Below are 15,636 nucleotides of genomic sequence, written 5' to 3'. Positions count from 1 at the left end.
CTCCCCGGGATAAATTAAACCTCATCCCTCCCAGATCTGCATCTTCACAAAGGGGTTTGAGACCACGATTTGGTTAATGGCAGCTTAAATCGATGTTGGAGAGAGAGAGAGGAGCGGGGCGGGGGGGAACAACACAAATAAATAGGATAAAAGCTAAAGAAAGATGCTTGTAAAGGTGATTCTGTGTCCCAGGGCTGGAATTCTAACAGGCCTCCCCCTCCCAGCTCCTGCAATGGGGGTTTAAGCAGCAAACTTCCCAAAACCAAGGCCTAAAGGATAAGAAAAGGGGGTTCAGCCCCAATTCCCCCCCATGCACCCACTTCCCTGCCCTGCCAGGGAAGCACAGACACCCCGAACGGGGTTGGGGGGGGGACACTTAAAATTTTAACATTACCCTAAAATCCCCCGGTTGCTGCAAATTCACAGGCTGCCAGGAGCAATGAATTAGAGTTATTAGCTCTATTACTACCATTATTCTCATTATTGTTATTATTATTATTATTATTTAACAGCCTTTTCATTGCCTGGCCAAATTCAATCCGACCTCTCGGCTCCCACGAGTGCGCTACGACAGTAAGAGAAAATCACGGCAATAATAATAATAATAATAATAATAATAAAAATAAATGATAATTAATAAAAAGCACCACCAGCAAAGTTCCGAGAGGGGCTAAAACCAGACAATTTTCTGCGGGATAAAAAGAACATAAAGACACACCTGGAAGCTAAATCCAAATCCACAGCACTTGTCTGAACCCCCAAATTTCTCCCCCCCCACCCCCACCCCCATATTTACAGCTTGGGAGGGGCTGAGATTTAAAGTCACGTCGTGATGTCATAAAAAATCTGGAGTTGAGAGTTTGCCTTTAGTTCGGCTTAAACTTAACTTAAGCAGTAACTGGTGCACATGGGATCCATTGCACATCGTCCCAGCATTTTATTACCCTTCTTATTATTATTTGGGGGCGAGTTTGCGGGGAGATGTGGGGATAAAATAAGCCACCAGACATAGAAGTAAAACTAATTCACACTGACTGGTTTATTGAACACTGGGACTTTCACATACACACTAAAACTCTTTATTGCAAGTTTACAATGATCATGTAAAATCAGTCCAAAAACACAAATAACCACGACAGAAAACCCTATCTACTGGCTTTTTAAAACCTTTGCGTTTTAAATAGGTCACTCTTTCTCTCTCTCGCTCCCCCTTTTCTTCTCAATTCCTCAGCAAAGCCTCGTGTGCTGTTTCGTAGCTGCTTTTTGTTTGTTTGGGGTTTTCTTTCTTTCTAAATCGTGATATTTTTTACCTCCCCCCCGCCCCCCATTCCTACAAAATAACTTAATAACTCCTCAGCTCATTGTGCATTTGTAATGGGGGGGGGAAATACCTTAATTCGCCTGTTCTTTTTGTTCGGGTTTTTGGCGTCAATATTATCAGCGTTTCTTCATTCGATTCACCCAACAGAACGTTTCCCGCTCTCCCCCCCCCCGCCCTGCGCTCCCTCCCCAGCCCCACGGCTCTCAAAAATAAATAGCCCCCCTGAAATGGCGTAAAAAAGCCCACCCTGCAGGTACAGACACCTGGCCTCATGCTATCTGACATGCACCTAAAGCCCGTGGTCCTGGGGGGGGGGACCCATTGTTGGTCTTTTTTAATACGCACAGGAAAAAAAAATAATAATAATTATAATAATAATTATAATAATAAAACTACGAGGAAAAGGGAGAAAGGACGGGAAGCAAGAACCAAAATATATATATATATATATTAGATTCTATAAATAATCCAGAGTCATTTGTGTGCGGGTGTGGGGAGGCGGAAGGGGGGGTGTTTATAACCTGGTGATATCCTCCGTGCGCGGGTCCTGCGCGGGTGCGGAGGGCAGATCCTCACCCGCGGCCGTGCTGGGGGCCGGGGGGGCGCTGGAAGCCGCGGTCCCCGCGGCCGCCGCCGCCCGTACTTTGGTGTTTGGCAGCCTGTGGTCTTTTTTCCATTTCATCCTCCGGTTCTGAAACCAGATTTTGATCTGCCGCTCCGAGAGGCAAAGGGAATGGGCGATCTCGATGCGTCGCCGCCGGGTCAGGTACCTGTTATAGTGAAATTCTTTTTCCAGCTCCAAAACTTGCTGCCTGGTGTAGGCTGTCCTGGATCGCTTGGGTTCGCCTCCATTGTAATTGGGATTCACTGGAAAGGAGGGGAAGGAAAACAAAAAGGAACAAAAACAAAAGCAAAAAACAACAAACCAAACAGAACACGAACCAAACAGAACACAAACCAAACCAAACACGAACCAAACCGAACACAAACCGAACAGAACATGAACCAAACAGAACACGAACCAAACCGAACACGAACCAAATAAAACATGAACCAAAGCAAACACGAACCAAACGGAACACGAACCAAACAGAACACGAACCAAATAAAACACGAACCAAACCAAACACAAACCAAACCAAAACCGAACCAGACAAAACATGAACCAAACCAAACACAAACCAAACCAAACAGAACAGAACACGAACCAAACAAAACATGAACCAAACCAAACACGAACCAAACAGAACACAAACCAAACCAAACCCAAACCAAACCAAACCAAACACAAGCCAAACACAAACCAAACCAAACACAATCCAAACCAAACACGAACCAAACAAAACCAAAGCAAATCATCAAAAATAAAGAAATAAAAGGAAAGGGGGAAAAAAACACCAAAAAAAAACACAACAACACAGGGGGAAAAAATAAAATAAAAAGAAAATTAAAAAAAAAGAAAGAAAGAAAAAAGAAAAAACACACAAGGAAAATCAGCGTGGATGGAGAGAGGGTCGGCAGAGGCGACTGGAGGAGCCGGGGGGGGGAAGTAATAGGCTAAATAGGTAATAAAGAACTTTGGGCAGCTCAAGAGTTGCTATTCTAATAGGAAGGGGTTTCCCTGGCTCAAAAGACTGAATTATTTATGCACCCCTTACAAAGCTTTCGGAGTTTCACACATACATAACAGAACGAGCCACATGGCTTAGGCTGCCCACAGTAGCTCGGCTATAAAATTTATGGTGGGTGTAATTACCCATTCGGAGTCGTAAATCCAGTTCAATTGTGCTAACCCAAAGACTCTCATGGAAGGGAAGGAAATAAAAAAAAATGGGAAAAAAAAAAAAGAGAGAGAGAGGGGAGCATGGTGTGAAAATAAGAGAGCGGAGAGACAGAGAGGAAAATAAAAGTTGCATACCAGTACTGACGTGGATTTTTTTCATCCAGGGATAGACTATGGGCTGTTTGGATGCTGTGCTGGTGGGATGCTCGGGGTTTGGCTGGTTGCAGGCTGGAGGGGCTGGGGAAGGAGGAGTGGTGGAGGTGGTGGGTAGAGCAGCCTCGCAGAGCTGCGGGGGTTTCTCTGAGAGGTGGTGGTGGCCTCCTGGAGTTTGCCCCGGTCCCCTTTGGAGCGTGTTCGGGTTCCCCGGTGCCTGCAGCCCCCCGCAGCCGAACGGGCGGTCGGGGAAGGAGGGTCGTGGCACTGGGTACAGCTCCTGGTGGTGATGCTGGTAGCTGGACTCCCTTGTCCGGCTATAATATTCCGGACTGTGGTCTGGGATGTAATTATTTTGCGAATATTCCTCGCATGGAGGAAATTTCGGATCGATGTAGTTAGAGTCCATCAAATAAGAGCTCATGATCATTAATTTCTGGAGTGGAAAATAATTTTTCTCGCTTTGTCGTTTTTCTGCTCCATAAAGCCCTCCTACTAGCTGGCGACCCCGTAAAGTTACTTTCACCATGTGACATCCCCGGCCAATCACACCCGCCAGCCCAGTCCCCGGATAAGGAACCAAAAGCTTCTGCAAAATGTACCCAAATTGGGGGGGGGGGGGCGTGGAAGGGAAAGGGGGGGCGTGGGAGTGGGTGCGCGGGGAGATGAGGTTGGGTGCGGGGTGCTGGGACTTGGGGTCCGTCACCCCATGGGGTGATGGGGGGACACACACAATGGGGACCCCCCCCCTTTGGGTTGGGCGGGTGTAAGGGGGAGGGTGTTTGGGGTGGTTGGGGGGCACCGGGCATTCCCCCACCCCGCCGCGATTCGAACTGGGAACAATAAGCTCCCCCGGTCTCGTGTGTGAGTGTGAGCGTGACCCCCCCCCCCACTCCCCGAGTTGCACTGACCCTTCAGACCCCCCCAAACTTGGCAGCCCCCCCATCTCCTCCCAAAGCTCGGGAGGGGACAGGGCAGCTTGGGGACATCACTGGGGGGGTCCCCCCCTACCCCCTGAGCCCGGACTCCCCCATCCCAGACGGGAGAGGGTTAAACACCGTCAGCACCTATTTTTTTTGGGGGGGGGGGGGGGGGGCGGGCAGTTACCTGAAGGTGGAGGCGGGGGTGCAGATCCGTTCTTGACCCTGCCTTAAATCGCAGGCGGGGACATTTGTGTGTCCCCCCCTTATAACGAGCAGGGCCAAGCTGGGGTATCCTCCCCACCCCAGGAAGTGGGGACCCTCCATTTGTTCCCCAAGTCGCCCCCACTTTGCTTAGTCTCGGCCTTGAGGAGCAAAGCGGGGTTATTTTGAGGGGGGCAGCACCCTACGTGTCCCTCGGCCCTGGGTGCTGCAGGTGACGCACCCACGGGTGTCCCCCCCTCTCAGAGCAGCACCCACGGGTGTCCCCCCCCTCCCAGGCCGCTTGGCTCTTGCTTTAAGCAACGACCTCCCCACGCTCAAGCTCTGGTGTATACATCTCAGATATATGTATAGATAGATATAATATGGGGGGTAAATCTAGCGGGATGCGTTAAAAATGGCTCCCACCACCCCGGCGCAGGTCGGGGAGCTGCGAATGGGTGTCAGCATTTTGGGAGGGTTTTCCCTCATTCAATTAACGCTTCTTTTAACAGTTATTTTTAATCTCCATCTCACCCTAAAGAGAGGGGCAGAGGAGGGAGGTGGGGTATTCCCTCCTTGTACTTGATAACAATTATAGTTGAAAATCATAGCTTGCAGGGCATTGCCATATTTTACTTGATAACAATAAAAGTGACACATAAAGTTAACTGTTTATGTTTTATTTATTAGACTAAATGTGCCAGCGGTGTCGAAGGCTTTTGGCTGGTTGTTACAGCTTTTTATGGGGTTGTAAAACGCCATAAATCAGTCACTGCGAAATGGTCGGGGCTCTTTGTGCTCTTGGCTCCGAGTTGTGTTTGCGGTGGCTGCTGTTTCTTCTGGAGATGAAAAGTCATAATGGGATTTTATTTTGATTATTATCACCCCTCCACACACCCCAATCATGGCGCTGATTTCGCTTTTTTTTTACCTTTATTTTTAAATCATTATTATTATTAATTATTATTAACAAGCCCTGGCTTTCGCACTTTGAATAAACTACCTTTAGCAAATGACATCAGCGGGGCTGGAGGATTTAATTAGCAGCGCTGCAATTAAAGGAAAGCAGAACTTTCCAAGGCTCTGGCATCGCCCATATATTCCCCTAGAGACGAATTTGTGACTGGGAGACGCTCACACAAATTCGAGTCTACAGGGTACATATAGGAGACGGGGAGGGTTGGGGGGGCTGAGCCCCCCTCGGACACCAGCTCCGCATCTATTTGGCCAGCGGGATATGGAATAAGTTGGTTTATTTCTCGTTTTATGTGGCTTTTTTTTTAGTAAGGGGGGGGGGGGTGGTTTATTGACGGGTGATTCACGGGGCTTCGCCAATTGCTGGCCCGGCGCATCAACCGCGCCTGCTCCTTCCTAAAGTTGTAAATCGCGGGATTACATCGAGAAACGCTTAAATATCCACCTATGGAAGGGAAAATCTTTCCTCTTCCCAGCGAGGTTTTGGGGATTGAAGCTGCGAGATTGGGGGGGAGGGGGGGGGAACAATTAAAAAATATATGAATAGAAATATATTCCGGAACCCCAACCATTGATTTAAATATATCCAATAAATTCCCTTTCTCCAGCTATACTTCATTCTGCCCAAACACCTCAGACTCATGCAGGGCTTTGACATTTATAGTTCAGACTGATGCAACAACTTTATTCCAAGGCTGAGGGAATATTGAATAAAGATGGAGAGTTAATAAAGTAATTTTTACCTACGCACATCCTTCCCCCCCCTCCACCCCCCCAGCTCTGAATAGATGGGTTTCAATAAGCGCCAGTAGAATAAATAAATATCCACAGGTAGTTCTCTGCTGGATTAATATATATATATATAACATAAAAATTAATACAAATAAACCGGCAGCAATCAAAGCATTAAAAAATCAAGGCATGAAGGTCACAAACTGGGCGACTCTGGACTCTCCCGCTTTTTTTTTTTTTGGGGGGGGGGGGACACGCAACTTTATTTGCACCGTGCGTGTCCCCCCCCCGACCCGGATTTCCACCCAAACATCTTTGGTTTGGAGGACTCGCTTCTCCATCTCCCTTTCCCATCTCCCTCCAGTGTGTTTGAAAGCGGGGGGGGGGGCGCCCATGAATTCTTACAACCCCCAAAACCCGCAGATTTCTCCCCAAAAAACACCCGATTTTCCCCTTTTTATTCCGTGTGGATTAATACCCACCCCCTTCGCTTTTTAACGGGGGTTTAGAGCTGCGCCTCTTGCTGAAGTGCTTGGGATTTTGTGTTTATTTAATTCCTCCCCCCCCCCTTTTTTTTTTGCGCTGTAAATAAGTCTGCGGGGACGTGTGAAGAATAGTTGTACAAGAATCTGGCTCTTTTGTCTCTCCAGCCGCCCTCCCACCGCTCTCCATCCCTCGTCCCCCCACCAATGCGCCGAGAACCACTTGGGGAGGGACAAAACCCCGAGAGCAAAACCCGCAGCACCTCGGCCACAAAAAGAATTACCCCAAATAATTCGAAATATAAAATGAAAACCTGATTTTTTTGCTTTATTTCCCTTTCTGAGGGAGGGGGGGTATAGATCTGCTTGGCATCGCGGGGAGGGTTTGGAAGTACAAAGCGCCTTTTTGACAGTACTGAAGAAAAATAAGTGCGCATTGTCTCTCCGGATTCATTGTGTTGGCTATTACCATACTGACCGTTTGGTAACCTGTACCTCGGCCCATTAGCAATCTGTGCTTTCCAGCAAAAAATGAAGTACCTATCTACTGGGGGTTTGTTATCCCGTGTTTAATAATAATGGGGAGAGCGGGGGCAAAGCTGAACTCTGGCTCCTGGAGATGCGGGAGGTGGGAATTCATGTTGGAACGGAGTTGGGTTTCGAGGTGATTATCGGACAATTAGTGGCGGGAGAAGCAAAACCCTGGGTGTATTTATTTAGTATTTGCTTAAAACAGTTGCGTTCTCCCTTAATTAATTTCTTTAATCCTTTTTCTTTTTCCTAGAACCCGAGTGCAAGACCTTTGCTTTTTGTGTCCCTTCCTAATGCAAATAGACAAGGGCTAATTTATGCAAGGAAATATGCAAATGTTTAATTGATTTCCCCCCCCCCTTAAATCCGTTGTCAGTAAAAGTAATGAATCGGCCTAAAACGATTTTAATAAGCAAAGCCTGTCACCCAAAGTCTTCGCCTTCACATTTTTCTTTGGAGCCTCTTTCGCCTCAAAGAAGCGAATAATGTAAATATTTATCCCTTCATTTTACCCCATCAAAGCTGAATCCCTTGCGAGAGAACTGAAATAAAATACAACTTAAAATAAAAGATGCAAAGTAGTTGCTCCATATCCCCCCCCCCTCCCCTTCTCACCCCACCCAGGAATTCAATTTTCTTCAAATCTCGTTGAAAGTGGCTTTTTAAAAAGTGGGCGCATTTTAATATTGGTTAGACAGCGTGACCTGAATTTCACCTCAACTGTTTGACTTGATCCAATAGGTCACTGCCAAGGAGTTATTGATGGGGGAACTCCATTGAAATTTCTCTCCTCACAAATGGCCTTTAGATCTTCTAGCGAGTTCAATAACTAGTTATAATGTAGAAGGGGAAAAATGAAGCCCAGAGGCAAACTAATTTGATGTTTCATTTTTATGCTGGAGAAATTGTTGGTTTTTGTTCCTCTCAACGTCCCGCTCTGCCCCTCTCTGCTGCTCCAAAAGGAGAAGGGGGGGGTGTATAAAGCATCCAAATAACCCGGTTTGAGCGAAGCCCCCTGTGAGCCGAGTTTTGCCTGGGCTGGATTACCTGCTATTTTATTTATCGGTTAATTGGCAGTGGCGGTTTAGGCCGCGAACTCCTCGGGACTCGGCGGAGTGGGGAGTCCGGCAAGGGTCAAACTTGCTGTTTGGTAGGAAACACTTTATTTCCCCCTTTCCTTTTTCCTTTTTATTTTTCCTTTTTTCTTTTTTTCCTTCTCCCCCTTTTATTCTTTTAATTTTATTTCCATTTTCCCCCTTTTTTTGTTTCCGTTTTCTTTCCCCCAACGTTTTCTTTCCAATAAACCCAAGTCACCCATCATCAAGTCCCACCTCTCCCCTCTCCACTTTCTCCCATTTACCAGCACTGAGTAGACCCCTCTTTCCCCTCCCCACCAAATCAACGCCCCCCCACAAAACCCTCTTGGAGCTGGAACTGAGCGATCACCCTCATTTTAATCCCCGAGTTTTGATTTGGGTGCCGGGTCGCCCTAATTCATGTGACCACAACTCATTGGTTTGGTGGTGTTGGGGAGGACTTTTCTCCCTTTAAATCCATGTTTTTAGGCTTAAAATATTTCTTTGAAGGGGGAGGGATTAGAGTGGGGGAGCCTGAGGGGCAAAGGAGTCAGAGGGGGCTGATTTTTGATTAAATATATATATAGGAGCGGAGATTTCTCCTTGACTTTCCATAGACAAAGACCATTTCTACTGAGCCAGTGGATAATTGCTGAACCCTGGGTTAAGTTGAAAAGAAAACATTGGGTTTGTATTGGGGAAAAGGGCATGTTGGGGGGGGCGGTGGGGGGGGGGGGGGGAAGTGAAAGTTGCAGGAGAAAGTGTCCAGGGCGAAGCCATTAGCAGATCTATAGCTGTTATTGTATGGGATGGAAACATATACAAACTTGAGGCTGAGCCCTCTTGGTGGAGAGAGCGGCTGCTTGAGTGGTACTTACTGCTCTCAGCCCGTGGAAATCCTGCTCCGGGATGATAATATTAATAATTAACGTTATTTCCACTCATCGCCCCCCCCCCCAGCCTCCTCCCCCAGCTCCGCCTCGGGTTGTAAATCCACGTTTAGTCTCCAGAATGCTGAGTCTTTCTCGATGTTCAGGCTGGGGAGAAGGGGGTGAAAAAAAGCTTCTGGGTAGGGAAAGAGAATAAAAAATGAAATATTTGGGTTTTTTCCCCAAAAAAACACTTAACCCAGCGCCAACTGTGGGTTTTATAGCGGGGAGTTTGGGGAGGGAGGGGGCCTGACCCGCTGTTATTGCAGAGACGTGGCCGAGGCGGCCCAGCCTTCATTGCAGGGATGCGGAGCCCCCGGCCTGGCGAAAAATGGCGTGGGAAGGGGATCAAATGAGCGAAAAGTCCCTCTTTTCGGTGCATTTTGAGTCCTCCCAAGCAAAGGCGAAGCTCAGTTTTTACCACGCTGTGCTCATCCCTTTACAATTAAAACTCAGCCCCGGGGGGGCGCGACCCAGCACTTTGGAAGCAAAAAAACAGTGCGAAAAATGTGTATAAAACCCTATTTGCTTCGAGCAAACGCATCCCTGAGATACCCAACCCCCGGCCGCGCACCTCGAAGGGTGCTGGAAACCCGGATCAACACCCCACTGGTGTTAAAAACCTCGGGTGGCCCTTCCTGGGGACGAGGGTCAATGAGAAGTGGGGTGAGGAGGAATGGAGAGCGAAGGACACGCGTGGGGAGCGACACGGGGTGGGGGGGGAACCAGCATCACATGGTACGCAGATCTCAGCAGCTGCAGATGCGATGGGATGAAGGGCAGGATGATTTAAAGCCCCGGGTTTATGGCCTTTTCGTGGTTTCGACTCTCGCCATGTGTAAACACGCTGGTTTTAAACCCGACAAACCCCCCGGATCCGCGCAGCTCCGCGCCCATGCGTGCAACCCCCGCCCTGACACCTCCGCGGCCAGGCCGGGAAATGGGGCTTTTCCCACGAATAATTCTACCCCCAAAGGGCTGAGAGATGACGAGGGATATCCCTCCGCACCCGCTTCACCGAGGTGTATTTAAATCTTAATAATAATTGCAATAATAATAATAACGCCCAGGGAAGGCGGCGCGGACACCCTGGAGCCCGGGGGAGCCTTGTTAGGGTGGGAAACGAGGATTTAACGCAAGAAAAGGCGCTCCCCGGTTCCCTTTAATGTTTATTTATTTTTTTGCACTAGGGTACTTTCAGTTTAATCTTTCGCAGTGCAATAAACTATTATCTTAGTTAATCCCCAAGGCGAATCCATCAAAACCTTTTAATAAAAACGTTACGTGGCTTCCGCGGGGGCCTCCAGCAACACGGGCTGGGGAAGGAAGGGCAAGCCTCTTTTGGGGTGAAATTTGGATGTTTGAGGGGGTCTCCATCAAATTCCCTGCTAGTAAAATGGGGGGAAAGGGTGTGTCCCCCCCCCGCTCGGTGGGGCCATTAGGATTCCGGCGGCATGGGGAGCGGTGGGAACCATCACTCACGGCCCCGGGAGCAAAGGGAGTGGGGCTGGAACAAGAGGAACAAGGGATGATATAGAGGAGGAGGCCGGCAGCATCAATCCCGACCTGATAAGAAATCGGTCGCTTCCTTGAAATAAAACAAAATAAAATTAAATAAAATCCCAGCTCGCTGGCCTGGGCCGCCCAGGGATTTTTTTTGGGGTGGGAAAACCGCCTTTTCCAAACACTGAACGTGTCCCCTGTTCTTTAGGTTTGTTGAGAAAACTGGGAAAGGTGACCTGATTTATTTTTTGGGGAAAAAAAGCATAAATAAGGGGAAAACAGCCCGTTGCCCAGAGAACATGGTGAGGGGCGCTGCGAGGAACCCCTGCCCCAAAAAGCTTCTTTTTAAGCTCTACATCCGACTTGAAATATGGCGTTTAGGGCTTAAGTGAAGAATTAGGCGTTAGTGCAGCACGCTGAAAGCTTCCCATAAAATATCGGCTTGTTCATACTCCACTTCTCCCCTTACACATGACCCGGCCGCTCCAGCTCCAGCCTATTTTTTAAACCTAGCTCGCCACAATATTCCACAGAATTAATTCCGACAAGAGACAGGTACCGAAGAGGAGTAGACACAGATGTAAAGTGTCAGCTTGAGGCTGCAGGTAAATATTTCCGCCCCCCCCCGCCCTTTTCCAACATGCAAAAGGTTTTATTCTGTGTTGGAGAGAAAGAAAAATAGCAGGGAAATGGGATTTTTCTTTGGCTGGACACCCATGAGCCCACGGATCCAAGGGGTGGCTTTTTGCCCCCCCCAAATCCCACCCGTTTGTTCCAGAGGGAGAAGAACCACCCCCCACAAGGGGGAAAGGGAAAAGTGGGGTGCTCAGTACACCCCCCCAGCAGAGAAACCCCTCGTTGCTCCCCCAAAATCTCGCTCAGCATCCGGGGGGGGTCGCACGCTCCTTATTAATTACAGAAACTCATCAAGCTCAGCCTGCAAACCCCCTAATGGGGCGTCTAACGGGGGGAGGCGGGGGTACCCCCCAAAAGGAGAGGAGGTTTTGAGCTCTGGAGAAGCTGTGACTCCCCCCCTAAATCTGTGCCCCCCCTTAAAGTTGTGAGTCCCCCCGAGGTCCACACCGGGGATGAATTCACTGGAGTGTCGGGGGGGCTGATAGTGAGGAGGGAAAGGCCTTAAAAATAGACACAGGAATGAGTGAATGAGGAGAAATAGGGGTGGAAAAAATCCACCCCCCCCCCTCGGGTGGCAGATTTTGCTTTGGGGGGGTGGGATTCCGAGGAGGTGCCTTCGGTTTGGGGTGGAAAAGGGGAGTTTGGGCGGAGGGGAAAGGTGGAGGGTGAGGGAGAAGACAGAAAGAAAGGAAGGGGAGATGTATAGAAAGAGAGAATGAGAAAGGAACGGGGAGAGACTAAGAGATGGAGAGAAAAGGAGAGAGATGGGAAGAGAGAAGGAAGGGAAGAGAGAATGGAAGAGGAGGAGGAGAAGAAGAAGGAGAAGGAGAAGGAGAAGGAGAAGGAGAAGGAGAAGGAGAAGGAGAAGGAGAAGGAGAAGGAGAAGGAGAAGGAGAAGGAGAAGGAGAAGGAGAAGGAGAAGGAGAAGAAGGAGGAGAGAAAGAGAGAGAAAGAGAATGAATGAATGAGAGAAAGAGAGAGAATGAAGAAAGAAGGAAAGAAAGAGAAAACAGGAAGAAAAGAGGAAGAAAAGAGGCAGAAAATGAAGAAAAGAGGCAGAAATGAGCGGAGGGAGCGAGGTGTATCTGGGCAGAAGAGCAGTTCGCGGGGGCTTTGGGGTGTCCCCGCAGCCCCCACCGCAACACCAATCAGTATTACCCACCGCCGGCTCCCTCCGAGTTGCATTTATTGATTTTCCCTGAACCTACAGGAAATAAACCACTAAAATTCCTTTTCGTTGTTGGTTTTTTTTAAGGCTCCTCTCACCCAAACTCCAGACAACTCCAAAATCCTACCCTGGACGCGAATAAATAGCAGAGGTCAACAGTAGCCGCTCTCCCTTCCCTGGTGGTTATTTTAGTGCTGAGAGGGAATCAGAGGAATCCGCTAAGTGCCAAGAAAACATTTCAATATCTCCGTGTCTGTTTACATAAGTGTGTGTGTCTGTGTGCAGCCTCCCAGGCACCTATGGACCGCACGTATACATATCCATACACGCACAGCATGGCGGGGAGAATATAACAATATATATCTGCATATAGGCACAGCCTACATAGGAAGAAAAGGGTGAATAAATTGTGTACAGGCGGTAATAATAGTGGGGGTTATTATTAATAAACCATGTTGCTTTGAGCCTTTTTTCCAGCTAAAAAAAGAGTGGGGATAAAGAGATATAAAGGATGTGACCGGAGAGAAAGTAATTGGTGTGTTTATTTTCTTTAGTCCTTTTCCTTCCTAAAAGCGGGGAAAGTGGATGGGGAGGGTGGATATTCGCAGTCCCTAATGGGAAAAGGGGTCGTGTCTGGCAGGCAAGAGGGAAATCGCGAATAAACAGCTTAAAAATATATAAAAATACATAAAAAAAAAGCGGTGGGGGGATATAAATCGATAAGTCGGGATTCAACTCTTGACCGGGAAAACCCAGATCAAAACATCATTTTATAGAAACGCGCTTTGAGGAGCGGATAATAAATCAATAAACTCAATCCATCAGTGGGATGTGCAGGGACAGCGGCTGCTGGGGACCAGGGTGGGGGAGGACGGGAGATGAGGCTCAGAAACTCTTCCCCACCTCGGCGAGAGCGGCAAAAACACATGAAACCAACAGATAACGGGGTGGAAACATCGGGCTGCACCCATTTCCACCGCATTTCCTTCGGGTTTAATGCCGTAATTCACACTGGAAGCTCCTCCGGCCGCTCAAGGGAACGCGAGCAGCATCTAAACTCGAATTAAATCAGATTTAAGCGAAAATGCGAAATATCCGGAAGAAACGGCTCCAACCCCTTATTTATTTGTAATGATTCCCCCTCCATCCGTCACCGAGAGGTCGGAGGGGAAAGAGTTTCACATCGGACGCGAAAAACCTCTTGTTTCTCCCCCCGTGTTTCTACCCCAACCGGCCTCGACACGCGTGGGACAACATCCCCTTTAGTCCCCCCCACGCTCTGGGGGTACTGCCCCCCCCACTCCTTTGGATAGTCCCGGGTTTTGAGCAACTTCATGTTGTCCCCAAACACGTTTTATGAAACGAGTCTCGCAAGGACTTTCCGTGGGGTTTGGGGTGACGATGCGGAGGGGTCAGAGGGCTCCAGGGACCCCGCCACATGTTCCCAACCCCCCCCCGCCCCCGATTTTTGGCACCTTTTTTCCCCCTAGCACCTTTTCCCACTATTAACGACCGCGAAATAAATGGGATAACTATATTTTTCAGCATTTGTTCCCTTTTCCAACCCCTCAGCACCCAGATAGGCCGGGGCAGGACCGCACCATCCCGGGGAGGGGTGGGGGGGAACATCCCAGGGATCCCCCCCAGGAAAGCCCTGAGTTGGGGACAGTGGCCTTGTCCCCCACCCGTGGGGACATCTCGCTGCTCGGGTGGGGTGTAAAGAAACTATTGGTTATTTCTGATGCTGTTTTTTGATATATCCTCGGAGGGGACAAGCTCAGGGTATGCCCCCCCCCCCCCCCCTCCAGCGATAGAGCCCGATAGAGCCCTATAGAGCCTTATTTTTGCGTAGGGCCCAGGTAGACGGATCCGCCCGGGGCAGGGCGGGGGGGATCCTAATTAATCTCACACACCCTCCCCCCCCCCCCAAATACGCCTCTGCATTTGTTGGTGTCAAAATGGGGGTGCAAAAAGGGGGCAGCGAGGGCTTGGTGGGGGGGGACTCTATAGAAGAGCAACCCCCAAATTGCTACAACACCACCAAGACCCTCTGAGACAGGGAAACGCACCCCCCCCCCAGGAGGTCTCAGCCCCCCAAGACACCCCCAAATGAGGGTCCCCGGATAAAGCACTTGGAGAAGGGACCTAAAATCCCCCTCCCCGCAAAAGGACCACAGGTCCCAGGGGGCTGCTCCCTGCTTTTTTGGAGGGGTTGAGCCCCCCCCACCAGAGCTCTGGAAAGGAAAAGACTTGGGGGTCCCTGGGTGTTTCACCAGGTCGTGCCCATGGGGGGGGCAGCGGTTTTTGGGGTGCAGGAGGCGTCTGGCTGCAAAGGGTGGACCCTAAACCTGCAAGGGAGCTGCTGGGAGAGGTTTAGCACCCACAGACCCCATCCCCAGCACCCACAGAGCCCCCGTAGCACCCACGGGGAGGGGGTGACACACGTGGTGTGTGGGTGTTCGTGTGTGTGCGAGGCCTCTCGTGTGCCCGTGCGCTGGTGATGGGGCGTGCATGCACCCTCCTGAGCACGTGTGCACATGTTTGTACGTCCACGCGTGTGCTGGCGTGGGCACGCACACGCGTGTGTATCACACGCTCGCGTGCCACCCGTGTTCGTGCACACGGTCGTGTTCACATGTGCACTCGTGCACGCGTGGGGGTGCGTGTGCACTCTTGGGGGGACACACACGACACGCCTCCTGACAATTCATGTCATGGTGGGAACCTGCAGCCTCTGCTCTCGAACACAAAATGTGTGCCCCCCCCCCGCCCAGGATAAATCCCTGGGATGGGGCCTTGTGAGGGGTCACAAAGCTGAGCATCTCCCCCCCAGAGAACAATAGGGGCCTGGCCATTGTCTGGGAGGGGGTGCCCCGTTGTTTTTTGGGGGACGCGTGGGGGGCACCCCGGGGTGGGGAGGGGAGGGTGAGGTCACCTCTCCCCCCCAGCCCGGTTCCCAGTGGGTTGCACCCCGTCCTTGTCTCCCCCCAACACACCTCGGGCCGCCCCCGGGGGTGGGGAGAATCCCTGCGCCTCAAGGTGTCCCCGCGGGGGTCTCCTCCAGCCCTGGCTGCTGCTCCCGCCCCACGAGTGACCCCCCCATGCGTGACCCCCCAACGCTTCACCAAACATCCCCTGCGAGTCAGACGGGGGTGGGGGGCCCGGTCCACCCACTTCCCAGAGCGCATTCTCCCCACCGTGGGCCCCCCACGGGTGTCGTGGC

The 15,636-nt window shown here is 50.2% G+C and overlaps 1 protein-coding gene across 1 annotated transcript; it reads right to left on the bottom strand.

Annotated features, from left to right (window-relative positions):
- Nucleotides 1–1,015: 1,015 nt before the first annotated feature.
- On the bottom strand, nt 1,016–4,246 carry HOXC4 (homeobox C4). The gene is made up of 2 exons (XM_021282395.2): nt 3,240–4,246; nt 1,016–2,188 (listed from the first exon to the last, which is right to left on the bottom strand). The coding sequence occupies exons 1-2, from the start codon at nt 4,201–4,203 to the stop codon at nt 1,836–1,838; spliced, it is 1,317 nt and encodes a 438-aa protein (XP_021138070.2). The 5' UTR covers nt 4,204–4,246; the 3' UTR covers nt 1,016–1,835.
- Between the last annotated feature and the right edge of the window lie 11,390 nt (nt 4,247–15,636).

The sequence above is a fragment of the Columba livia genome, chromosome 29 (genome assembly GCF_036013475.1).
Source record: "Columba livia isolate bColLiv1 breed racing homer chromosome 29, bColLiv1.pat.W.v2, whole genome shotgun sequence".
Classification (NCBI taxonomy): Eukaryota; Metazoa; Chordata; class Aves; order Columbiformes; family Columbidae; genus Columba; species Columba livia.
This window is presented reverse-complemented; position numbering and strand designations above follow the sequence as displayed.